At 47.4% G+C, this 23,099-nt stretch overlaps 9 protein-coding genes across 9 annotated transcripts; 4 read left to right on the top strand and 5 right to left on the bottom strand.

Annotated features, from left to right (window-relative positions):
* Positions 1-156: 156 nt before the first annotated feature.
* Positions 157-2,489, bottom strand: EJ05DRAFT_512686 (uncharacterized protein). The gene is made up of 3 exons (XM_033748360.1): positions 1,884-2,489; positions 1,437-1,823; positions 157-1,356 (listed from the first exon to the last, which is right to left on the bottom strand). Exons 1-3 carry the CDS (start codon positions 2,340-2,342, stop codon positions 283-285), a joined length of 1,920 nt encoding a protein of 639 aa, XP_033598587.1. The 5' UTR covers positions 2,343-2,489; the 3' UTR covers positions 157-282.
* Positions 2,490-3,846: 1,357 nt separating this feature from the next.
* On the bottom strand, positions 3,847-6,334 carry EJ05DRAFT_441887 (nucleotide exicision repair protein; the record flags this gene model as incomplete). The annotated part of the gene is made up of 2 exons (XM_033742009.1): positions 3,847-4,075; positions 4,128-6,334. 2 exons carry the CDS (start codon positions 6,332-6,334, stop codon positions 3,847-3,849), a joined length of 2,436 nt encoding a protein of 811 aa, XP_033598586.1.
* A 918-nt stretch (positions 6,335-7,252) lies between these two features.
* On the bottom strand, positions 7,253-8,856 carry EJ05DRAFT_539929 (54S ribosomal protein L7). The gene is made up of 3 exons (XM_033749563.1): positions 8,539-8,856; positions 7,802-8,488; positions 7,253-7,753 (listed from the first exon to the last, which is right to left on the bottom strand). The coding sequence occupies exons 1-3, from the start codon at positions 8,781-8,783 to the stop codon at positions 7,630-7,632; spliced, it is 1,056 nt and encodes a 351-aa protein (XP_033598585.1). The 5' UTR covers positions 8,784-8,856; the 3' UTR covers positions 7,253-7,629.
* Positions 8,857-9,004: 148 nt separating this feature from the next.
* On the top strand, positions 9,005-12,571 carry EJ05DRAFT_478158 (cysteine proteinase). The gene is made up of 5 exons (XM_033744402.1): positions 9,005-9,385; positions 9,645-9,728; positions 9,787-10,161; positions 10,216-10,870; positions 10,931-12,571. The coding sequence occupies exons 1-5, from the start codon at positions 9,311-9,313 to the stop codon at positions 12,205-12,207; spliced, it is 2,466 nt and encodes an 821-aa protein (XP_033598584.1). The 5' UTR covers positions 9,005-9,310; the 3' UTR covers positions 12,208-12,571.
* EJ05DRAFT_478157 (uncharacterized protein) lies at positions 12,462-14,796 on the bottom strand. Its single transcript, XM_033744401.1, has 6 exons — positions 14,709-14,796; positions 14,555-14,652; positions 14,469-14,501; positions 14,339-14,416; positions 14,214-14,291; positions 12,462-14,164 (listed from the first exon to the last, which is right to left on the bottom strand). Exons 1-6 carry the CDS (start codon positions 14,760-14,762, stop codon positions 12,817-12,819), a joined length of 1,689 nt encoding a protein of 562 aa, XP_033598583.1. The 5' UTR covers positions 14,763-14,796; the 3' UTR covers positions 12,462-12,816.
* Positions 14,797-14,933: 137 nt separating this feature from the next.
* Positions 14,934-16,319, top strand: EJ05DRAFT_478156 (uncharacterized protein). Its single transcript, XM_033744400.1, has 4 exons — positions 14,934-15,225; positions 15,330-15,411; positions 15,539-16,166; positions 16,223-16,319. Exons 1-4 carry the CDS (start codon positions 15,021-15,023, stop codon positions 16,259-16,261), a joined length of 954 nt encoding a protein of 317 aa, XP_033598582.1. The 5' UTR covers positions 14,934-15,020; the 3' UTR covers positions 16,262-16,319.
* Positions 16,320-17,317: 998 nt separating this feature from the next.
* Positions 17,318-17,886, bottom strand: EJ05DRAFT_502596 (uncharacterized protein; the record flags this gene model as incomplete). Its single annotated transcript, XM_033747285.1, has 2 exons — positions 17,318-17,500; positions 17,560-17,886. 2 exons carry the CDS (start codon positions 17,884-17,886, stop codon positions 17,318-17,320), a joined length of 510 nt encoding a protein of 169 aa, XP_033598581.1.
* A 780-nt stretch (positions 17,887-18,666) lies between these two features.
* Positions 18,667-19,419, top strand: EJ05DRAFT_487928 (uncharacterized protein; the record flags this gene model as incomplete). The annotated part of the gene is made up of 1 exon (XM_033745651.1): positions 18,667-19,419. The coding sequence occupies one exon, from the start codon at positions 18,667-18,669 to the stop codon at positions 19,417-19,419; it is 753 nt and encodes a 250-aa protein (XP_033598580.1).
* Positions 19,420-21,121: 1,702 nt separating this feature from the next.
* On the top strand, positions 21,122-22,732 carry EJ05DRAFT_502594 (glycoside hydrolase; the record flags this gene model as incomplete). The annotated part of the gene is made up of 8 exons (XM_033747284.1): positions 21,122-21,166; positions 21,219-21,624; positions 21,675-21,704; positions 21,755-21,804; positions 21,857-21,923; positions 21,973-22,042; positions 22,087-22,567; positions 22,622-22,732. The coding sequence occupies 8 exons, from the start codon at positions 21,122-21,124 to the stop codon at positions 22,730-22,732; spliced, it is 1,260 nt and encodes a 419-aa protein (XP_033598579.1).
* Between the last annotated feature and the right edge of the window lie 367 nt (positions 22,733-23,099).

The raw sequence follows: 23,099 nt of genomic DNA, 5'->3' as shown, positions 1-23,099 counted from the left end.
CATCAGATCACCGATTTCCAGTTTCACAAAGTCCCACGCCCAGACATAGAGCCTAAATATGTGGTCAGTATCATCTATAACACATCTGTATATAACATTTAACAAACAGCTCCCAGAATGGGACTCAGAAACTCATTTTGACGAGCATTGGATTATGAAGGCATGTCTTTATTATGCTTTTATAACTTCGTCTCCAAGCTGTCGTGGAATGTCTGATGATAACGAAGTAAATGGTCTCTAGGTATATGTATATAGTTCTCCATACGATGGTTGATTCCAAGATTAGGACTCTCCTTGATCTCTTGCTACGCTCACTGCGATCTCCGAGTCACTTTCACAAGCACTCGGTCCAGTCTCGCCCCGGTCTTCACCATTTGCAGCAACGTCTTCCGCACTCTCACAAGCCTTCATCGCAGTCTCACCTTGATCTACTACACTCACAGTGATCTCTGACTTGATCTCACCAACCTCAGTCGCGGTCCTCCCTTGCTCTTCTGTAATCACAGCAACCTCTTCCCCACTCTTACAAGTGCCCGTCACAGTCTTCTCTTGATATTCTACATTCACAGTGACCTCCTTCTCCTCCTCGCTCTTACAAGCCCCGGTCTCGGTCTTTTCTTGACCTTCCGCATTCGCAGCGCCCTCCGTCTCCTCACCCTCACAAACAAATCCAATCTCAGCGAAGATTTTGTGGACTTCTTCCTTGTACCTTTTCTGGTCTTCAAGCTTCTTGTCTATAAAGTCGAAAACGTTTGTATCCCAAAGGTTCGCTAATGCTTTTCCCTCAGGGTCCATTTCAAACTCCGTGTAAAACTTCGGCTGGAGATGCTGTTCAAAAATCGCCGGAAACGCATTGATGCTACCTAACGCCATGGAGAACCAAAGCCTCCCTGTATCCCAATCCTCGCGCAGCTTTTGACTGTACATGCTGGAATGCTGTCCCTCAATTTCCTCTCTTTCAAGAACGGTAAGGAACTCATCGTAGAGGGCTTTGTATTCATCAAGGTCCGGCCCGGCGAGTTGATCGACGCCTTTGTCACTAAGCCAATACGGCACATGATTCATCTGCACAGGACGAACAGGCGCAAACTCAAAGTCAATCAATCGCGTAATGTTCCATTCGTCGTCGACAAGAATATTGCTTTGATGTAAGTCAGCCAGGGTAAGAACGAAGGGACCATTGCGTGTGTGGTGGTCCCAGAACCGAGAAATCAGGCTTCGCAAGGCCGTAAGCGCTGAAAGTTGGTATAAGCCGTCAGTAATACTGAGGATGGAGTTTAGCTGGTAGCGCATGCGAGTGTCCTGCAGAGTAAGCAGGTCGTGAACAAACGGCTGCGTGGAAGAATAAGTCATGTTCTAAATGACTCAGTATTAGTAGGAGAGCAATGATATCAGACGTCCCACATTCCTTGAGATTTAAGAAGGGTTTTACCTACTCTTGGTATGTCTGTCGGAATGCGGTGTCTACTCCATAGAAGTGTGAGGTCCAGAAGCGGGCGATTCGTTAGCGAGATAACACCTCGGTCGTCCATTGTCCAAGAGCCAATGCGAGGGAGTGGTACGCTCGCCAGACTGAGCATGATTTTGGCGAGGCTGCGATAGAGATTGCCTTGCCGGTTTTCGTCCCCACGATGTTTAGCCCAGCTAGAAGAGAGCATTCTACCTTCTTCCACGTATTCCATGAGCAGATAGCCATGATCGAAGAGGCAGTTGCGTTGGTGGGCGAAGTAAGGTGGAAGCGTGCTCCCGTGCATCCATGTTAAGCTGCGTCGCACATACCAAACAATGCGGTTCCATAGGGATTCATTTTCGATCGCTGTAAACTGAAAGTCCATTCGTCAACACATGGCTATTAGCATTCACTAGGTTGGATAGATAAGTACCGACTGCATTCCTGGAAACCCCATCCCTAACAAGCGAGGGATAGGTATAGTAGGGCAGTTGCTCTGCAGCCAAATATATGTCGCTGCTTCGCAACGTAGCTTTTCATCAGCATTCCCGGGATCAAAGGTCTCTCCAACACCGAAGGGAAGCGGAAAGCGAATGAGAGCCCTTTGGGGAAGCTTCAGATGGTGAGTGCTGCTGATATGGATTGGCAGACAGATATTGAAGCTGCCACATATCCATTCCGCACGTTCGCTCAGCACAAAATCGGACTGTGATATACCTAGATGGCGATGAATGAGATTCTCGATTTCTGAGCGGCGCAAATTGAGTGCATCTTTGAATTTGATGGTGTTTTGTAAACTATAGAGCTTAGGGGTTATGTCAGCATCAGTATCCAGTGCCTCTTCTTCTGTAAGAGCCGTTTTCGGAGTTGCGACTTTGATTACACCCATCATAATATCGATCACGCACAGCCCGGTGGCATAACGTGTGAAATAAGATGGAAATACTAATGGTGATGCATGTTGATGATGGCAGGATTCAGCGCCTGATCGGAGTAGAGTTAGCGGAAATTGCAGTCGATTGGAGTAACAGGCAGCAGTGATCGGATGGGGCGTTTCACCCATTTCTTCGGAGTGAGTAACTTACTAGCTGGTCAAAGTCGCTATCTGGCCTAAATAGGCATAGACTGCTGCAGGCTTCACTCTTCCACCTCTGATACCCCAGAGTACGGCCCGAAGAGTAATTCTATAGAGTAACAAGATCATTTCAATAGAATTATAGGATATATCATTGATAGGAGACAGAGACTATGGAAGTGAGGTTTTGAGCAGGCCAGTTGCTAGTCCCGATTCGGCGGCGAAGACCGCCCAGTTGGCAGTCACCAGAGATAACTTGGCCTATCACGATGAAAATAAGGGAGCGAAGAGTATAAAGGTACTAGTCATTCAATCTAGAAATAGGCTAGGGACTGCGAGCCTCAATGGGGCGGCTACACAGGAACTCTTGATAGAAGCAGCAGGATGGGGGAAACATAGTCGAGCTCTGATACCTGGATCTAACATTCGAAAGAACACAAGAGGGCAATCAGGGGGAAAGCTTCGATGACCTGTAGGCTTTACATGTGGGTGTTTCTAAACGACCCCTGTACCCCAAATGAGCGCTCTGTGGGCTTATGTAACGTATTAATCTCAGACTGCCAGTCCGTAGCATTCATCATGAATAGATCTCAGAGGGTATACAGCCTTCGAGGTCTAAGATATATCTACGATATGTAGGGAGAGAAATCGCGCCAGAGAAAGTCCTGGGCTATTGACAGCTCCATAATTACGCATCCGCTACCACTTTCCTCATAAATCGCAGGGCTGTGCAGACGTACAAGGACCGCAGCTATATTGGACCAAAAGACACAAGTCAAGAATCAATAGCCAACGCAACACAAATCATGTACCGCCACAATCTACACTCACTCGCTATGCGAAAAAGATGCACATCATACATGCAAGTACCGACCCGGAAGACATGAGGAGAGACAGCCAGTCAGAGCCACGGTATATATTGATAAGCGTGATAACACTACACAGAATGTGCTATCGGAGACTTCGCACCTTCATACGACATAAAGACCGATATGATAGCTTCAAAACATGCATTGGTTGTATGCATGATTTGTCCAAATATCAACAGATTCCCTTATGCTGATGTATCGGCTTGCAGCTGCCTGTCTGTGACCTGGGATTGAAGGGTGTGTTATACCACACAGGACCCAAAGTTGACCAGGCCATAATTCGATGTATCTGTGGGTTGACCAACTAGCGTAGTTGCTAAGGTTGCTACAAGGCGCGCCACGACAATTGTGTCAGCAAAGCGTTTGGTACCAAGCGCTTTAGCTGCCCACGGTCCGTATCATCGAGTGTTATTCGAGAATTCAAATTCATGTTTTCGCTGTTGGATTGCTCTTCAAGTGCCACGAAACAAGAACTGCAAATCCTCTGGCGACAGCTTGTCCATAGCGACTTTGTCATTATTGATGGTACCACTAATCATAGCGGCTTTCTTCTCTTGTAATAATACCATCCTTGATTCGACAGAATCTTCAATGACTAGTCGTGTGATCACACATGGACGTTTTTGTCCAATTCGGTGGCAACGATCAGCAGATTGCCATTCCGCAGCAGGGTTCCACCAACTGAATTGAAATTAGCACTCACGCCGTTCTGATAGCAACTAGAATAACTTACGGATCCACGATGAACACACGAGAAGCTTCTGTGAGGTTGAGAGCCACGCCACCTGCTTTGAGCGATACTAGAAAGACTTCCACATCTGCGTTTTTCATAAAATATTCGATGCTTTTCTGACGCTGCGCAGGTGTCATAGATCCGTCGAGCATCACAGTATTGAAACCAGCACGACGAAGTCGCCACTCGATAAGCTGCAGCATGGACGTGAACTGCGAGAAAACAATGGACTTCAGGGTTTGCTTCTTGCTACGCAACTTGTACAGATCGTATACAAGCATCTCGATCTTGCTGGACGACGTCCAGTTTTCCATCTTGATGCGATTGATGATCGACGACTTTTTGACCATGTCTTCATCCTGCTCGATGTCCGGTTGTTCAAGGTCAATGGAAAGTGCAATGTGGCAACGTGGGCAGTCAGGACTATCATCGCCAGCGGACTGAATGTATGACTTGATGCAGGAGCGGCAAAACTCGTGATGGCACCGAGATCGAATAGCTTCCTCGGCCGGTTCATCGCAAATGTTGCAGACCAGGACATTCTGACCACCTTCACTGTGTTTCTTCAGGAGAAGGTCTGGATGGTTTGCGACCTGGCGCATCTGCATGATGAGACCGAAGATGTTGGCGTAGTTGTTCAGCATGACACCCTGCGCAACGTAAGTATCGAACTTGCGTGTCGTGTTGGTCATAATGGATGATGAAAAGTCTCGCTCGATCTCGCCGAAGAATTCGTTGTGAATGACTATCTCTTTTGGTGGTAGTTCCATGGACGAAGTATGATCGCGTTTCATCCGCCGCAACATCATGCGCGCAGTTATCATGTGAAGTTTGTCCATGGCGTCTGAACGGAGCGCCGCAACATCTCCAGTTATGGGGTTGAGGAGCTCTTGATTAAATATAGACACGTGTTCGGCACCACTATGGTCGCAAGCAGGACACATGTGTTCATCGTTAAGAGCCCAGTGAAGTTGCTCGCAATCGCAACTTCGGCAGAAGTAATCGGCAAATGGTCGAATTTCAAGGAACCTGAGCAGAGAGAAGAATTCACCGATGCGGTTCTGTACAGGTGTGCCAGATAAACACCACTTGTAGTCACCTTGAAGAGCGAAGCATGCTTTGGCGACTCCAGTATTACGAGATTTGATGCTGTGGGCCTCGTCTAAAATCAGTCTGTGAAACTTGATTGCCATCAGCGCAGATGCTTCTTTGATGATATCGTCACCACGAGTCCATCCCTTGGTTTCCTTTCTGTGCATTGACTCGAGGCTGTTGTAGGACACAATGATGACATCGTACTTTTTCAATTCTCTAACGGACATGTTCTTGGTTTTTGAGTTTGTACCATGAAACACAAGAACTTTCAGAGTGCCGTCCGTGTATTCAGCGATCTCATTGGACCACTGCATGAGAGCCACAGGTGGGACCACGACCAACGAAGGAGCCCTTGCCGGATAGTCGGACATGATGAGCGACACGGCCTGAATGGTCTTGCCCATTCCCATCTCGTCACCGAGAAGTCCCCCTCTATATTGTGTCTTCTCTTGTCTCATCATCCAATTGAGACCTTCAAGCTGGAAAGATTTTAACTTCCTGTTGATAGACGGAGGTTGGGTAGCTTCAACAGGTTTAAGGACCGGAATGTCTGCCAGATCTTGCCACATGGTTAAAAGTTTAGGATGCGCTTCTTCAAGTCTATCCCGATTCATAGCCCTTTTTCGGTCCCATCGATCACGGATGTGCGCAAACTTTCGCAGGCGCCTGTTAGACTCTGCTTTCTTCGCCCGCTTCTTGCTATTCGCAGCTATCCGAGCAGCAGTCTTGGGACGAGAGGGACCGGCATTCAGGTCTTCAAATATCGCAGGGTCAGGGAGCAAGTCTCTGATGGGTACATCTGAATCTCCATCGGATGCAATGCCCAGAATTTCTGACGTATCGAGGATGAATTCGTCCTCGGAGCCTTCTTCAGACACATCTTCATCGACGAGATCGGTGTAGGAACTTAACAGTTGACGAGCTTTGTTGCTGGCGCGCCGGACAACTTTACTCTTGGTGGGAGCCTTAGTCTTCTGTCTTTTGCGAGGAGGTGTAATGGTTTCAAAGTCTGAGCTGTCCAGGGACAATGCTTCGGAGAGTGCATCGTCCTCGGAATCATCAATGAAGCCTTTGCCAGCGCTCGAAGCAGCCCGATTCTTGCCTTTTGACATATCGACTTCGTATTCTTCCGCTTGGAGTGCCAAGGCGAGTCTGCGGTCAGCTTCCGTCTCTTCGCCCATTGAATCTTGGGCCAAAGCCACCGGGTGCCCAGGTTTCGAGCGAATTGCAGGAGTGACCGACATGCTTGTGCCAGGTGTTTCATACTCTGCTGAAGTGTCTCTGGATGACGCTTTCGAGTCTACGGATGCTGTTGACGTGCTATTTGCCACGCACTGAGCTTGTGGCTTGCGCATATTGACTATTGCAACCTCTTTAAGGAATCTACGATTGTGTCTCTTAAGTCGTGGTGTTCCTGTTTGACGCTGCCCGGTGGTGATGTCATGGACTGGATCTGGAGGTGTGTGGGCCAATGACGAGCGCAAGGATCTTGAAGAGCGTGTTATGAGTGTATCAGCGTTCTGCTCAGACTTGTGTGCGGAAGCTGCAAATGCATTAGTGGCAAGAACATGGTGTTGTGTTGTGGGGTTGCGGGTTGCCGTACTTGGATCTTTCCGATTCATTGGTGGCCTGCCTCTGGGAGCCATTGTGTGAATTTATGAAGGACTGACTGAGGGAAGCAAATGATTGTGATTGAGGACCAGAGATGTGAGAAGGAGAGACGGATGCTGTGACAAAAACTCGCAAAGGTTATAACGTACATGAGATGATAGATAATGCGTTTGCCGCCCCCCTAGGCGTGGCTAATCGATCGTCCCGCAGCGATTGGCGATACGGAGACGCGCTACTAGAGGAAACGAGCGAGTGGCGACCACGAATTGGACACGATGCACCCAGAAATGTGAGGTTATGATGAGACGATGAGATGATAAAATTCAAAATAGAAGCAAAATAATTTGAACATTAATAAATACTAGAAACTACCAAGGCGCCAGACTTTCGTGAAGACCTTCCAGATTTCTTTGTATGGAGGGCTGCCTAATCCGCCACTGACGCGACGCATCACGTCAGCACGTGATTCATTTTCCGTCCGAGTCTGGCATAGCGCAAACATGTACAAGGTGGAAAGTTCCATCGCCAGGCCTCCAAGCCCGCACGCAAGCCTCCCTCGCCAAATTGAGACTTGTAGACATGCTGTAGGTTTTTGGTGCTGGATACGACGGACACAAGATCAGCATTCAGAATGCTGAGCATTGTGTATACACAGAAGCAACATGATACCATAGGACAATTTCATAGTTGGCATACAAGCTTTCAGAGTTTTATTACATACCAGACCAAGAGCGAGTGCCGTCACTCGCCCCAGTTTCTCGTTACAATATATACATGAGAGTGATGTGATGCTCTCTTAGTTTACATGTTTACCATAAAATGGAATGCCATATGCCTCTAAGAGTAGGCGCGCATCTCGGTCGTTGACGGCCGATGTGTGTACTGTAACATGGAAGCCAGGAATCATCTGAGGTGGATATCTAAGGTTATCAGTAATTGGCACTGGCAATTGGGGTACGTATGCTTACTGGTCGAAAATCGCCTCTACCTCGGGATAGTACGCAACTTGTTCCGGGGTGAACCCAAAGCTGATATTGCCACAGCTATCACCGGACGTCCCAGAAACGCCACTGTAATCTTTGATCTTAGGCATCACCATGTCTATGGTCTTGCCAAGGAAGTCGTGTGCATCATCTACATCTAGCTTCGCCTTTACAGCTACAGTCCTGCGCGCCTTGTAGGCCCATTGCTGGACGGTCGTTCTGCTTTCGTGTGTCTGACAGCGTACATTTGTAACAGACTGCACGATCATACTGGCAACGTGGATGTAAGCGCTTTCGCTAATGCCGTCTTTGCAAAATGAATGCACAGTGACCCCCGTAATGCGCGGGACATTGCGGAAAGTGATTGGTTTTCGGACCGGCGAAAGCGTAGTCCCTCCCCGAGGCGCTCTGAGAGGTCGGTTTTCAAAATACGGAGAGTCGCCAACCCACTCTCGTAGCCGTTGTCCCGATTTTGATGGTCGTGTGCCTGGAGGATAATGCTGGTATACCAAAGTCATGTAGTCTGCGGCTATAGTCGCTTCGTGAGTCTGTTCTAGACGCGTCTTCATGAAAGGACCAGGTCGAAATGCCCTAGAAGCTGGATCTGATTCAGGAGGCGGCTGATTGGGATGAAGAGGTCCACGATAGTACTTCGGGGGTCGGTAGCGGTATCTACGATCCGAATTAGCACGAGCCAACGGCCGCGAATGTGGATGCCAAACCTGCTCGGAGGAAGCTGTTTTTTCCTTCCCCTACTCCATGATAGTGGGTCAAATTGTGCCACCAAGTCCTCTTGAGGTGCACTCGCGCCAAAGGAGGATGACGGTTCGAGATCTTCTGATGCTGAATCGAGAGCTGCTGTAGAGTTGTATCGCACAGCAAGAGCATTAGTGTGATACTGGGGCAGTGGTCGCAAAGCCGCTCGTGAGGCAGTGCGAAATGATGACACTGCTTCACGGAGGGCCATCGTTGCCAATGTGGTTGTGATGAGAAGAAAGTTTACTCCACGTTCTGTATCCTGTAGGAAGCTCAATCTTAGGGAGCAGGCCTCTTCAGCGGAATGCGGGTACGCTAGCTACCTTAGCTTAAATACCTACCTCTACTTAGATATGTGGCTGAAATGGGGATATGTGGCTGAGACGGGGCGGGGATGCTGTTGCTGCCGACCCAAACAGTCCTTGTCCGCACAGTTACCTGATTAATTTAACTACTTTGCTGCTTAACCCATTCGCATATCCCTCACATCACATATCTTAATCGATTATACTTGATCCATGGATTCTTCTCCATAGTCCCCAGCTAGATACACCGCGTCATCGTTACAAGCGTCCACGAACTTGATACCTATCTTTACCTTTACTGCCTACCCCACCGGCTTGAGCACAGCATCCCGCCTCTACAAATGGAATAAAAAGAGTTTTGACAAGCCGATATCAACCTTCAACAAGGTAAACCTCATGGATGTCTTCAACACATATTCAAGGCAAAACTATCATGAATGGCATGACCAGGTTTCTGAGCCGGCGCGAGAAACGTTCGAACCGCCCTGGCCGGAGCAAGGAGCGTAATGTATGCTGCATGTTTCCATGTCGTCACCAGGCGTATTCAAGAGTATCATCACTTTCGCCTACACTTCCGCCGGTCACAGTGTCTAGCTATCGAGCTCGATTGAATCGACGAGCTCTTTGCAACCGCTGTTTCCTCTCCCAATTGAGACGCCTTACGAGCACTTTTGGTTGCGTAAGGCTGAAGCATATATCCCTAGCATTTGGCTTATATCCTATACCATGAATGAGAACATAGCTGACCGAATACCGTGAACGACCAGAATGCACCAACCGCATCCTCCGACTTGTACGGAGTGTTCACTACGGCTGAGGCCGTGAAAGGCGACAAAGAGGAAGAGAAGAAAGTACGTCCAACAAGAAAGTAGCTTATCGAGATTTGCAATATATTAATAATTCCTGCAGGTCAAAAGTCTATCCCAGAGGTTACACAAAGTTGGGATCACGAATTTGAAAGATGCCCAGATCGAATATGCGCTCCGATCGAGCCTCAGTAATGGTGATACAGAGCAAGCATATGATCTACTGGTTCTATTCGAGGATTCTATTGTGGGTATATTGAAAGAACCTGACCCAGAGGTGCCTATGTTGGGAGCACAAAACCGTGAAATGGTTACTTGCTATCTTGATGCATTACTCTTTGCGATGTTCGCACGCCTTGACAGCTTTGAAGGAATGCTGTTCAATAATTTTGAAGACGTGCCCCGAAGGCGTCTGACTGCGCTTCTACGGTTGTGGGTCAACCTCCTTCGCTCTGGCAAATTGATAACCACAGACATAGTAAGGCAATTAAGCATATTATCATATCTATTCCTGGCCTAACGAGAAATTCAGACCCGTCACATTCAGGAGTCATTGGCAAGCTGTGGGTGGGAAGAAGCAAAGAACATATCTCAACAGGACACGTCTGAGGCCTTCACGTTTATTACCGAGAAATTGGAGCTGCCTCTATTGACTTTGAAGATGGACATATACCACACTGGCAAGGAAGACGCCCAGGACGATCACAAATTCGTCAACGAGAGGCTTCTTGAAGTAGCACTGCCTGATGCAGGACCTGATTCGGGCAATAGCGTCACTCTCGAAGACTGTCTCGAGGCTTACTTCAATAATAAGATTGAAGTAAAACGACATCTGCTCCAACGCCGCAGTACTTTGCAGTTGTCCAGATCAAGCGACATTAACAAAGACCAGGCTGTCCATATCGAAACACTTGAGATAGACAGTGGCATTGATTCACCAGTAACAACAACCCCAACAAGCATTAGCACCCCAACATTCTCCAAGCGGCCCTCGAAAGGCTATCTTCGAACAGACAGCATATTCAGCGAGAGATTCGTGCAAGCAAGAAAGACAAGCCTTGAATCAGACCAGAAGGCTGATAGAAAGCCCGTAGATGACCTCGCCCTGGTTACCAAACGGCGAGCAAGGGGTGGGTCAATGCGGAAAGAGGTGATGATGCCAGCGTGGCAGTTTTTCAGCTTGATACGTAAGCACTGCATAGCTGGTCTGTATTGATGTTGAAGTTTCGGCTAAGACCTAACTATAGCCTGGTATACTGACAACGCCCCCAAAAGCGATGCACAGGTTGCTGCTCACTTCTCAGCCAAGAGGCCCATTCTCGGCATCTGCCTAAAACGATATACAATGCTATCAAATGGGACACCAAAACGAATAGATACGTTTGTAGACATACCACTCGAGATAGCACTGCCTCACTTTGTTTCTGATGACAGAATGGACGACGAAGGGCCTCTATTCGGAAATTTCAAACTTTCGTTGCAATCAGTAGTATGTCATCGTGGTAGGTCCGTCAACTCTGGCCACTACATATCCCTGGTACGAGGCGATGCACGACTACCACACGAACGTAATGTCACCGATACATCACTACCACCATATCAGTCCACTCAGTGGTTCTTGTTCGACGATCTTGCCTCCCAGCGTGTAAAGAGTATTGACATACATGAGGCGCTCAGGGCAGAGTCGCCGTATTTGCTATTTTTCCGAGTCGAACCTATCAATGACGAACTCGCTCGCGGCAGCCCACCTGGCTACTACGAAGCAAGCATGAACAAGTTCTCTGCTGACGTATCAAGAGAGGACTTCAATATTCTATCAGAGAAAGAAGCTGAATACATGATTCAAGGACTACCATATTCCCCTGCTCCTGCCCCTGGGGATACAGACACGATACCGATAATCGCTACGATCGAACCCACGTCGCCCCGAGTCGAAAACACACCAGAAGCAAGACCTGTTACTGAAACAGGACATCTCAACCACGTTGCATCTGATCCTACACCACGAGCACCTAGTCTAGACCTTCCCATCGCCACCGCGCCACATCACAAATCAGTTCCCGTGGGAAGATCAAGCATGTCTAGCAATCGTACCAGCGTGGTCTTCGAAGACGTTAGTACTGCTGGCTCCATCAGTACACGGGGCAATACCGCCCCTTCAAGTCCTACTGAAGACGGTCGATTCCACCTACAGCCTGCTTCAACGCGAAGCAGCAAAGCCGAGAAAAGCAAGTCCAAAAGCCGACCCCATAGCCAAAGTGGTGAGAGTCGTCTCGCGGCTACTGTTGGTCTGTTGACTGGACGCAAGAGCCGAGATCGACTTGCAGATAGAGACGATTTTGCCGTCGAGATCAGTGATTCTGGTCTTGGTAATGGTGAGGAGCACTCGAAGCACGGGTCGATGGGAAGGTCAAAGGGTAAGCGTGTCTCAAAGAAGAAGAGGTCGAGGAGCATGGGACCGGGTGGATTCCTGGATTCTAAGGACAAGGAGGATCGACCTGATAGAGAGTGTGCTGTCATGTGAACTGTACTGCTAAAAGGAGGTTGCTTGCAATGGGACAAAAGTACAGCATCAGCATCAAACCTATATATGGCGTCTGGGAGTTTCGTACTAGTTGGGTATTGTGTCGGGTCACGGTTACAGATACCCTCATACTACTACTTGGAATGGGACCGAATGAATAGGATTGTCAATAATACTTATGCTGTCGGGTGCTTTGTCCGAACACGCGTGTCACTCTTTACGTAATTTACTGCGTTCTATGAATGCTTTGAATAGGGTACTCTTTCTCGGTGCTACCACACACGACCTAGTTAAAATCCGATCATCTGCAATGTTGGAGATCCTTTCGACATGTATATAGCATTCTTGCCTACATCCATCACCGATTTCACCAAAACTATCTCTATCATCCTACGTCGATACATCTCTACAAACCCATCACAGTGCAGTCAATCGGACATCATGAACTTGTAAGCGCAGACAAACAAATACATCCACACTGAAAACATCCTGGTCAAAACTTTTACATTGGGCGGTCCAAGGAACAAAATATGGTTCATGTACACAATATGTCGTCTGTCTTATGTACTATTTATACAGAGCAAGAATCTGAAGCTTGCCTACTATCTGTTACTTCTTCTGCTGCTCACCGGACTCCTTCGGGGGCACGACGGAATCGGTCGTATTAGAGTCCTCTGGGGTTGTGGGAATTGGAGTGGGAGCTGGGGCTTCGGCTGTGGAAGTGGGAGTGGGAGTAGGAGTAGGAGTGGGAGTGGGAGCTGGTTCAGAAATATCTTCGACGGATATAGAAGCAGTGACTGGTTCAGATACTGGTACCTCCACGGGTGTGGATGCTACAGCTGGTTCTAGGACGTTTTCCATGGGTGTGGATGGTACAGCTGGTTCTGGGACGTCTTCCACGGGTTTGGAAGTAGTAGCTGATTCTGGCACGTTTTCAATAGGCGTTGTAGTGCTTGTTATCCCGGCATTGGCCTGCTTTGAAGCGGCCTCCACAGTCGCAGATTCTTCCGGTGATACATCAGTCACCACGGGAGTCTCTACAGGCGTTTCTACTCCGGGTTTGACCTCGTGTTCGCCTGGTTCTGCTTCTTTTGACTCATTGATCAAAAATTCCAGTTCTTGCTCGGCAAGCTGAGGCTTGTCCTCTTGGCTGTATGTGCCCTTGCTGGCACCCGCTGTAGCCTTCGCTTGTATAGATTCCAGAAGTGCTTTTTCTTGTGCTTTCTCCAGACGAGCGCGATCCTGCGCTTTTTTCTTGCGCGATTCTTCTATCCGCTTTCTCTTGATTTGTTCATTGCCTTCACGTTGCTTGCGATCCTGAATCTTGTGTTGGAACTTCCCTCTGTCCAGGGCTTGCTCTTTTTCGATCTCAGCCAAGATGCCCGTGTGTGACGGGTGCCGTAGCTGCTCGCGGACCTTTCTCGAGTTTACCATATCTGCTCTTGTACCAAAGTTTTGCCAGACAGCCTGTATATCTTCTTTCTGTTCGTCCAGAGACTTCTCAACAGCTTCAGCGACATGTAGGCTTTCGTGCTCCCAGATATTGGCCTTCATGCCCACACCATGGTATTGGTGTTTCTTCAGAACACCCAGCCATATGCGCACTGTTTCAGGGTGGCCATCTTGTATCTGTATGAGTCTCCTATGTGTGATTCGCTCGAAATTCTCCTGTGATTTCTTGTGGATGAAATTGCTTCGTGGCACTGTCCATCGTTCCGTGATCCGTGGGAGCGCAATTGGCCCTTTAGCTGGGAGTTTGAGATAGTATGCCGCCCGTAAGGCGAAGTCGGCAAACATGTCCATGTTCCGAATGCTGTATGTACGAAGCTGAAGGTCGCAGCATGGGATACCGTGAGTTGGGACGCGCCGGAAAGGTTGGAGGCGCATTGCCCTCAGATTGTAAGGCTCGCCCTTCTCCGCCATCTTCATAAGCCCCTCCATCTGCTGTTCCGTAACCCTGGAGATGTTAGCAGTCTTTCCATCGGCTCTACATTCTTAAGACTAACTCTTTCTTCATAGTACGGGCCTCCGTTCTGCCCTCCTTCAACATCTTCTCAAGCCGCTTCCTCTCATCCTCCGTGATCCTGGTATTGTCAGCGGTCATGGTGTAGTCCTTCTTCAGAAAACTGACGTCTTCGTTCCATTAGGGGTTTCCATCGTACCGCTCTCGAGCATGCCCTGCACATGAGCAATATCCTCTTCGGTGAGCCTGGAATTATTAGCCATGTGTTAATCGGGATGGTAATTTGAAGAAAACTTACTTCATCCTACGGCCAATCGTGATTCCACGCTGCCTTAGGCGATTGTCAGATAACGTGCATCGTTCCTTGTCACTTACACCACTTACTCTGCCAGATGAACAATGTCAAGACCTTCACTTGTGATATGTGTCTCGAGTAGTTCCGTCGAATGGCGAACCTGGGACACTGCAGTAAGGGTAGGTAACTAAGATGTTTCAATTAAAATCAGCCGAATCTCTATCATAATCTTCATTAACATACCTTTGGACGTCTGCCCACGCGGAGCATCGCTCTCACGCATGTTGGCACCGCCATTGCTGCGATGTGTACAGCCAATGATGAAGCTCTTCGCGTCGTGCATCAAGAGATTCTATCCCGGGTCGTGAACATTTCGGCGCTAGTCCTGCTTCGATTCTGCAGCGCTCACCGCCCGAGAATCGGTCGCTTTCGCCAAGGCTTAGTTGTTACTGCGAAAAGAAGGCACTAAGGCACGAGTATATTCTAAACATCATCTTACGCTTTCTTTTGCCCCGGTTTCATTATTAGATCACATTCTTCTTCAAAACAGACATCATGGACACATCTTTTGAAGCGAGCGTCTTCCAGAGAGCAACCGAGACTGCACAGCACCTTCGAAAGATATTGCCGGAGGGACTTGCAAAGCCCAAGATTGCGATTGTTTGTGGCTCAGGTCTAGGGGGTCTTGCGGATACCATCAATCCAGAGCCCAAAGTCGAAATTTCATACGGGGATGTCCCCGGTTTCGCTAAAAGTACAGGTACGTGTCTTAAATAGATTTCGAAGGCAATGAGAGGAACATGGCAAGGATGAGACACTTCGCCGAGATTAACATGGGATTGAACTGATACAGCCTTCTTTCAGTTCAAGGTCATGCCGGTAAACTCGTTTTCGGCCAGTTAGGGCCCAAGAATACACCTGTTGTGCTGTTCGTTGGCCGCGTGCAGTAAGTTCACCTTTCCTCACCCATCAGAGGAACTACAATGCCCCACGTGGTTCCTCCCTCCATCTTCCATGCTTCCTCATACATTTCTGCATCTCCAATATGACCTCCCGGTCTAACTCCAAACAAGTTTTTATGAAGGCCACCCCATGTCTCTCGTAACCTACTCTACTCGTGTCTGTTCCATCCTCGGCATAACAACCATGATCGTCACCAATGCCGCCGGTGGCCTCAATCCATCCTACGCTGTGGGCGACATCGTTTGTTTGAATGACCATCTTAACATCCCTGGCTTCGTCGGTGCAAACCCCCTTATGGGCCCCAATATCGCTGAATTTGGCGATCGTTTCCCTGGGTTGAGTGATGCGTACAGTCTTGTCCTGAGGCGATTGGCGCATCAGAGCTTCGTGAAACTGTTTGGAGGAAATCAGGCGAGAAAACTGCACGAGGGCGTGTATGCGTTCCTGTCGGGTCCAACATACGAGACCCGTGCAGAGTGTCGTGCCTTGAGGACTTTGGGCGCGGATTTGGTTGGCATGAGCACAGTTCCGGAGATAGTTGTTGCGCGGCACTGCGGGATGAGGGTTCTGGCGTTTAGTCTCGTAACCAATAAGGCAGTACTGGAAGGAGGATTCCATGGCGACAGTCCTGAGATTCAGGGGCTGACTGTACAGGAGTTGGAGGAACTGTTGGAAAAGGGCAAGGCGAATCATGCAGAGGTGCTGGAGGCAGGGAGGGAGGCAAGCAAGGATATGCAGGTGAGTGCTCCATACAATGAGCAGTATGGTAGAGCACTTGATACTAACATGTGTAGGCGCTGGTGAAACAGATCGTGATGGACATGGAGGTATAAGCCTAAAATCATCCTATGCTGCTCATGACAATGAAATCATCACATTTCAACAGTGACATCCTGCACTTTGAAGTCTTACAAGGACCGCACTTACAAGCTTGGTCCCTTAGTAGCACCAGTATGCCCAATGAGCGTCTCAACTCAGGTTCATCAGCAGCATTCACGTCATCCCATCTTAGGGCGTTCATAAGCCCTTCTCGTCCAACCCGCCCTCCAAAAAGTTGACCTCATTCGCGAAAACTCGACCAATGAACTTTCCACTAGATACTTGTCCACTATCTCATCATTTCACCACTCGTGTAATTTAATCCCGCATGGTGCTCCTCAGCATCACTATCATTTCTACTTTTTCAAACACTTATGCGACCAAGTCATGACTGAACTTTCGAGCTCTGCCACGTTCTTTCTTTCCTTTGTAAGATTATGAGACAAAATGCTATCTCAACATTCTCAAAATTCCTCCTTTTAAAACCCACTGTCCCGCGGTGTCTCTCTATGGAATGTTTAATGGAATGTTTAAATCACGACAGTAAGTCGCGAAACATAACGGGGCAAGGGCACACATCTGTTGTTCGCTGCATGGCCCGATTTTTAGGAACGCTGCATCATGCAACAATATGCATTGGGTTTGCCAAATGATTGAAGTTTGAATTCCGAAAACGATACCAATCGCAATGACAGGGCCTAGCGCTAAAAGAGCAGCAAGAAAATTTGTTGAAAATATAGCCCGATCATCTTACTGACGAAGACCACTTGGAGGCTCCCAGCCACATGATTTTGCCATTGGATCAGTACTTGTATAAGAAAAAATTCCTCCGAACAACATATCATCTTTTCCTGCGCTCTGAAATTTGCCCTCATAGCCACACAGGTTCACACCCCTTCGCACGTTCTTCAACGTAGACATGAGAACAGAAAGTCATAAGATGGGATAATATACCTATCTCGAAAGAACGTGATATTGAGATTCTTTTGGTAATAAATTCAGTTTACCATGAGCTTAACAACTGGTTGAGTAGAGCAGACGCTCCTCAGCTCGAAATGTCTCCGCCCTACTCAAACGTCGATTGCGCTTTGGATCTTGGCGATCAGATCCTGTTCCATCAACGAGACAGCAATACCGTCTGCAGGGTCGACTTTGCTTTGTATAACAGGGAGAAGGTTCTTCACAGTTGTTCGGATAGAGTATAAGAATTCGGTAGTCTTATCCTCCGAGATGGCCCTGTTCAAATCATCTTTCTACCCGATAGGTTAGAATCTAGCCTGTTATGAAAGTGTAAACTTGCCCCATCTTTGACTTTGCCAATATAGCTAGTGTCAATTGAATCGTGAGACACAAGTTCCTTGGTCACTGCACGGCTGTCGGCCCCTGATAGTGGAGTCATCAAGTTTGCATCTACCTCAAGCTTTTGGCGGGCCTCCTTGAGACCCAGCATGGCATCGGTGACTCTAGCAGCTCCTCCATCAGTCCCATTGAGTAGATCTAGGGACAAATCGAGGGTAAACGCGCGGATATAGTAGGTTTCGAGGTCTGTAATGAATTCAGATGCGCCGATTCGATTTTCAAGCCGTGTTGAAAGAGCTGATACCGAAGCTGAAAGGAGTAGGGCGCGAAAGAGCTGCATTTTCAAGTGGGCGTTGATAGGAATAAATTCGTAGGGTGGCTTTCTTACTGGTATCTCGGATTGAAGTCAAAGATGTGGATAAGTTTTGTGAGTGAAATACCGACGATTCGACTGTCGTTTTATACGCAATCATGTAGGCTTTCTGTTCAGTGATACGTTGTATTATGCGTACTTTAGTGACACTTTGCTGCAGCTTTGCAGCTGAGTGACGTTTTTGATGCGTTTGTGTCACTGGCAGTTTTGATATTGTCGATCGATATGCAGATCAAGATAATCATGATGCAGCAGTCATGAAAGCGCTTCTCAGTCCAGCGCATCGCTGCAGCATTATTTCATGCACTTGTCCATATACATGTATCGCCACCGTGTGCGTGGTCTCTTTCGTCTGAAGGTACTTATGTCACTCATGCATCACTTTCATGCATTGGAGTGGCCTAAGTGATCACCTGAGTCCCAACGAAGCACTGTAACGCACGTAAACAACCTCCATGCATGCAAAACTGCATACCGCTGATATCATTTTACCGTCAAGGGAATATCGTCTTCCGATCACAATGCTGGATTCAGACGCAAGTATACAGATCAGCTCTAGCAGAGATGTCATATAATTGCGTCGTGAGAAAGCTTATGGTTTGTATAGATAAGTCCGCTCACCATGCATCATGGAGGCCGCACCAGCCAATATTCTTGGATACCACTGTTCGACTTCAGCTCCACTCCGTCAGGTATCTTTGATTGTTCAAACATTCTTTCACTTGCACGCAATTTGCTACAGGAATCATGTATCCCATCGATGAACCTTATCCCATCAACACCTCCAATCCAGAGGACAGCTGCGTTGTCACAATGTCGATGGGGAATAATCCTCTTCTAGATGAAAGCAATGTGGCCAAACTATTGGATGTTCTCACGGTCAGGCACAGGAAAGTCGTTATCTTAGTGTGCGATGAGATACACAAGTACGAGCAAACCATCTCTCATGGTATGAGTGACTCCCGGGCTGCAAAGTTGGCTATGGCAGCTGGAAACGAAATGGTTCTCCATCTACAGACCTTCATTAAAAACTGGCAACTATCCAACAACTCAACGTCCTGCACTATTCACATTTGTCGCTGGGGAGACATCACGACCGACTCGTACCACAAATTGTTAGATGCTGTTGTTCGATTCCGTAGTCGATTCGAGGATGAGCTGGAAAAAAGCTCAACATATTACATACAGTCCCGTCTTCGCCAAGCCACATTGACTGATCGCCGGCTCGAGAATTTCACCCGCTATACACTTGAAGAGCTTCCTGTGCAGCTAGTCGGGCTTGAGCTCCATGGTACTCAGCATTCAATCCTCTACCACCCTGTGTTTTGCCAGAAGGCAGTTTCGGCCACTCACGGAGCCAAGCCAACATATTTCTCACCGATCGAGAACGTGATCAAAGCCTACCGGGCAGACGAGGAGGTCATGGCAGATGTGCGATCACTGTTGCCTGGAGCTTTGGATGCTCAGTTAATACGTGTGTTTTTCGATAAGCTTGCATGAGGACTGATATTTAGTGGTATATCAGTCTTATCTGTCAGTCTGGAGTATGTTAAAAAACTACATTATACATTTTACAATCTCTTCTTCCAGAAATGCAGCTATATACTAGATCTAGTGAACGTTCAATCAGTCAAGTTACAATTCTATCACTCACCATCGAATCAATGGTATTTTTCTAAAGTTACACGTATTTTGTCCTGTTCATGTGCCTATAATGTGTGACAAAGATGAACATTTATTGTGACATTGCAAGTGCGGGACCCAAAGCTAGCGACAGCTAGAAGCCAACGAACAAGGAAAGTGTACACTATGGATGCACCTAGCGGCTGAGCCTGATCCAACAATACTTGTCCCTATAGCTTTGTACACATCGGAGTAGGTTGGCACAAGGTCGCTGGTTGGGCATGATTGAGACCCAGCTCCTCCCTAAGTTCGAGCTATAGAGTCTGTATTAGGATATACTGCTGGTATCTGGTGCGTCAGGCTGCTGCAAAAAAGCCGAGAACTGGTATCCACCATCTAGAAGCATCATCTGACATAGTAGGTATAGGCGTAACTGCAGGAGCTAGATATCGGGAGGTGGAGAGGCTAATGCTTGAGTCCTGAGGGACCGATTGATTCGGCGCCAATTGAAGACAGCGATGGCTACGTCGGCATCTTCCACGACCCTGGTCTACTGAAGCAAATTCTCCCCGTCTCTTTCACCGCTACAAAAGTCATCTTATGTAGCTTATGCACATGGAAGTCTACAATCCTAGATTAGCATGCAAGGAATCCAAACTGAACGTAACACCAAGATCATGTATAGCATCTCGTATGGGTCCTCATGTTATGTGATTGTATCATACGTATATCCGCATGTATGTCAACTGCGACCATCTATAGGTTGTATAGCTTCAGCTCTCATGCAATGTCTCTTAAGTATCCACCTTATGATTTGAGTATCCACTATATCTAGGAAGTATCCACTATGTCTAGTTGGTATCCATTATGTCTAGTAGGTCTCAATGATGTCTAGTAAGGATCCACAATGTCTTGTAAGTATCCACAATGTCTGGTAAGTATCCACAATGTCTGGTAAGTATTCGCAAGGTTTCGTAGGCATCCACAGTGTAAGATAGGTATCCACAGTATGTCGGTACCCACAGTATCTTATAGATATCTACAGTATTTCGTATCTAGCTATGGACAGACTAAGTTAGACCTATGTGAGTATTCCCACATAGAGTGCCCGGTGCTGATCTATAGACTGGTCTGGCCCGATATGCAGAACAGGCACCGGACTCCGAACTTGTCGATTCATACGTTGCACCGCTCCCATATGTTGCGACTCGTGCATATGCCGCGGACCGCTGTATTGTCGATCTATAGATCCGGCAGCACATATATGCGGAGAGTATTGCTACCTGCCTAATGAAGGTATCGAGTACATCGCATACATGACAACACTTAGTAAATATATAGGATGTGAGTGCACTGCATCAATTACATGACGTAAAGCACAGACATTGTCAGATCGATCCAATTTATGAGGCAGCTAGCTCATGACTTCCATAGTTCATGAAGTGCAAGTCACACTGAGAGTGTACCATTTGTAAATAGATATACTATACCTCCCCTTCATCAATCATCACATAGGTAAAGCAACATACAGATTACGTCAGGCTTTTCAGTAGCTGCTTTAATAGTTCCTTCGTCAAGTATGGACGCCGAGAAGTCTAGAGTCATCGGGTATTATCCGAGTTGGGTAAAGCTAATACTGATCGAGTGTACCTACCAACGTTTCTAACAAATCCTAGGCTAGCTACTCAGACAAAGCTTTTGTCCCTTCGGATACGAATGTTCAAAACCTGACACATCTTGTGTACGGCTTTGCTCTTATTCAGAATGATGGACAGTGGTATGTGCACCAAGATCATTTCTGCGTGCAAACCTATTCACCCAATTCAAGTGACCACTATGACAAGTATGCGGATGTCGACCGAATCTTCCCGGGCGATGATTCTGAGCAGGACGGCAACAACGTGTTTGGTAACGTTAAGCAGATTGTCGACCTGAAGAGCAAGTATCGTCACCTTAAAGCGATCATATCAATTGGAGGCTGGCGACTCTCTGGTAACTGGTCAGAAGCAGTGGCCAATCCAGGGAGACGCACTAAGTTTGTCCAAACTTGTATGCATTGTATGTACAACTTTGGATGGGATGGTATGTACAGCAAGAGAGGTATCTGATAACTAGCTTTGACAATGCGTTAGGAATCGACCTAGCATGGGTATTTCCGGATGGTTGTCTATACTATCCAATGCAGCTCTAATAATTTGCTAATATTTATAAGGCCCGGTGGATGCGGCCAACTACGTCGAGTTAGTAAAGGAGTTTCGCCAGGTACGTAATCAAACTTCGCAGTCTCAGGTTCTGCTCTAATTCTACTGATTAGGCTATCGACGACTATTCACACAAAGCTGATACAAACAAACTCACCCTCTCTGTGGTAGCTCCACCAAGTGTGTACATCTTTGTGAAATACTTGTAATAAGCTTATGCCTTCCTCAGAGGAAGAGAACTACAAACATCTGAAGATAACTGAAATGGATCAATATGTTGACTACTGGACTCTTATGGCGTATGTCTCCCCTTACGCTGAGGAAAAGTTCTAATCGAAGATAGGTACCAGTTCAATGGTGCTGCCCCTAAGCCAGACGATTCCAGCGTTGCAATTCATAACGCACCCCTATACCCCTCGACTCTTCAGAGCTCTGCAACTCCTTTCGTGGTGGCCCACGCAATCGATTATTACTCTAAAGTGGTTAAAATTTCTCCGCACAAGATAAACCTCGGAATCGGGCTATATGGGCGCGGCTTCTATAACACCGAAGGTCCGGGGTCTTCATTTGGCCCTTTCGAGAATGATTGGCTGCAGACCATCTATCCATGCCGGGACATGCCATTGGTAGGTGCCTCACAGGAGTGGGACGACACCACTAAGTCAGCATACTCGTATGATGCTACCCGCCAGATGATGGTGTCCTATGAGAATGCCAAATCTATAAGCTCTAAATTAGATTTCGTACGCGAGAGCAGGCTAGGAGGTGTGGCATTCTGGGATGTCACTGCAGACGCAGTTGGAGACAAGAGCCTGATCACTCAGGTACGCCTAATTATAAAAAGCTAGAAGCTTACTCGGCTATGCTGACTATTATAGGTTGCAAAATCACTTGGGGGTTCAGGTTTGGAGGGGCTAGACCGTACTGATAATACTATCAATTACCCCCTGTCGGACAAGGACAACATCAAGAATAGAAGGACCGAATGATGTAGAAAACGCGAATGAACTGCTATCTAGTCAACATAGGTCAAAATAAATGGACGCGGTTATTTCCCATAATTCCGAGTTCGTATCCTGGCATCCTCAATTGTATACCTGGAATTGCGATACCCTGCCATCCCTTAGCCCTGCCAGTGCTCTCGTAGAAGTACTACAGGAATCCTTACAGCAGACACCAGTCATTGATACCATAAGTTACATAGTCAGGTGAAGGATGATCTGCTTTACTAGCAATGAATGTCTTATCTCTTTCGATAAATGACTATTTGATTAGTGGTAGTCAATGCCACTTCATTCAAAACATTGTCGCTATGTAGTACTTCTATAAAAATGACCTCCTCTTTACATAAGAAGA

The sequence above is a fragment of the Pseudovirgaria hyperparasitica genome, assembly GCF_010093815.1.
Source record: "Pseudovirgaria hyperparasitica strain CBS 121739 unplaced genomic scaffold EJ05scaffold_12, whole genome shotgun sequence".
Lineage (NCBI taxonomy): Eukaryota > Fungi > Ascomycota > Dothideomycetes > Acrospermales > Acrospermaceae > Pseudovirgaria > Pseudovirgaria hyperparasitica.
Note: the sequence above shows the minus strand (reverse complement) of the source record. Positions and strands in the feature narration are given on the sequence as shown.

Excerpts from the sequence above, each read along its gene's own strand:
- EJ05DRAFT_539929 (XM_033749563.1), bottom strand. The coding sequence starts at position 8,783 with ATGGCCCTCCGTGAAGCAGTGTCATCATTTCGCACTGCCTCACGAGCG. Across the intron at positions 8,489-8,538 it reads AAACAGCTTCCTCCGAGCAG|ATACCGCTACCGACCCCCGA; the intron begins GTTTGGCATCCA and ends TTCGGATCGTAG. Across the intron at positions 7,754-7,801 it reads GTAGAGGCGATTTTCGACCA|ATATCCACCTCAGATGATTC; the intron begins GTAAGCATACGT and ends TGATAACCTTAG.
- EJ05DRAFT_478158 (XM_033744402.1), top strand. The coding sequence starts at position 9,311 with ATGAATGGCATGACCAGGTTTCTGAGCCGGCGCGAGAAACGTTCGAAC. Across the intron at positions 9,729-9,786 it reads ACAAAGAGGAAGAGAAGAAA|GTCAAAAGTCTATCCCAGAG; the intron begins GTACGTCCAACA and ends TAATTCCTGCAG. Across the intron at positions 10,162-10,215 it reads AATTGATAACCACAGACATA|ACCCGTCACATTCAGGAGTC; the intron begins GTAAGGCAATTA and ends CGAGAAATTCAG.
- EJ05DRAFT_478156 (XM_033744400.1), top strand. The coding sequence starts at position 15,021 with ATGGACACATCTTTTGAAGCGAGCGTCTTCCAGAGAGCAACCGAGACT. Across the intron at positions 15,226-15,329 it reads CGGTTTCGCTAAAAGTACAG|TTCAAGGTCATGCCGGTAAA; the intron begins GTACGTGTCTTA and ends GCCTTCTTTCAG. Across the intron at positions 15,412-15,538 it reads CTGTTCGTTGGCCGCGTGCA|TTTTTATGAAGGCCACCCCA; the intron begins GTAAGTTCACCT and ends ACTCCAAACAAG.
- EJ05DRAFT_512686 (XM_033748360.1), bottom strand. The coding sequence starts at position 2,342 with ATGATGGGTGTAATCAAAGTCGCAACTCCGAAAACGGCTCTTACAGAA. Across the intron at positions 1,824-1,883 it reads GGTTTCCAGGAATGCAGTCG|TTTACAGCGATCGAAAATGA; the intron begins GTACTTATCTAT and ends ATGGACTTTCAG. Across the intron at positions 1,357-1,436 it reads TTCCGACAGACATACCAAGA|AACATGACTTATTCTTCCAC; the intron begins GTAGGTAAAACC and ends TGAGTCATTTAG.
- EJ05DRAFT_478157 (XM_033744401.1), bottom strand. The coding sequence starts at position 14,762 with ATGGCGGTGCCAACATGCGTGAGAGCGATGCTCCGCGTGGGCAGACGT. Across the intron at positions 14,502-14,554 it reads GACATTGTTCATCTGGCAGA|GCAGCGTGGAATCACGATTG; the intron begins GTAAGTGGTGTA and ends CAATCGCCTAAG. Across the intron at positions 14,417-14,468 it reads ACGATTGGCCGTAGGATGAA|GCTCACCGAAGAGGATATTG; the intron begins GTAAGTTTTCTT and ends TAATAATTCCAG.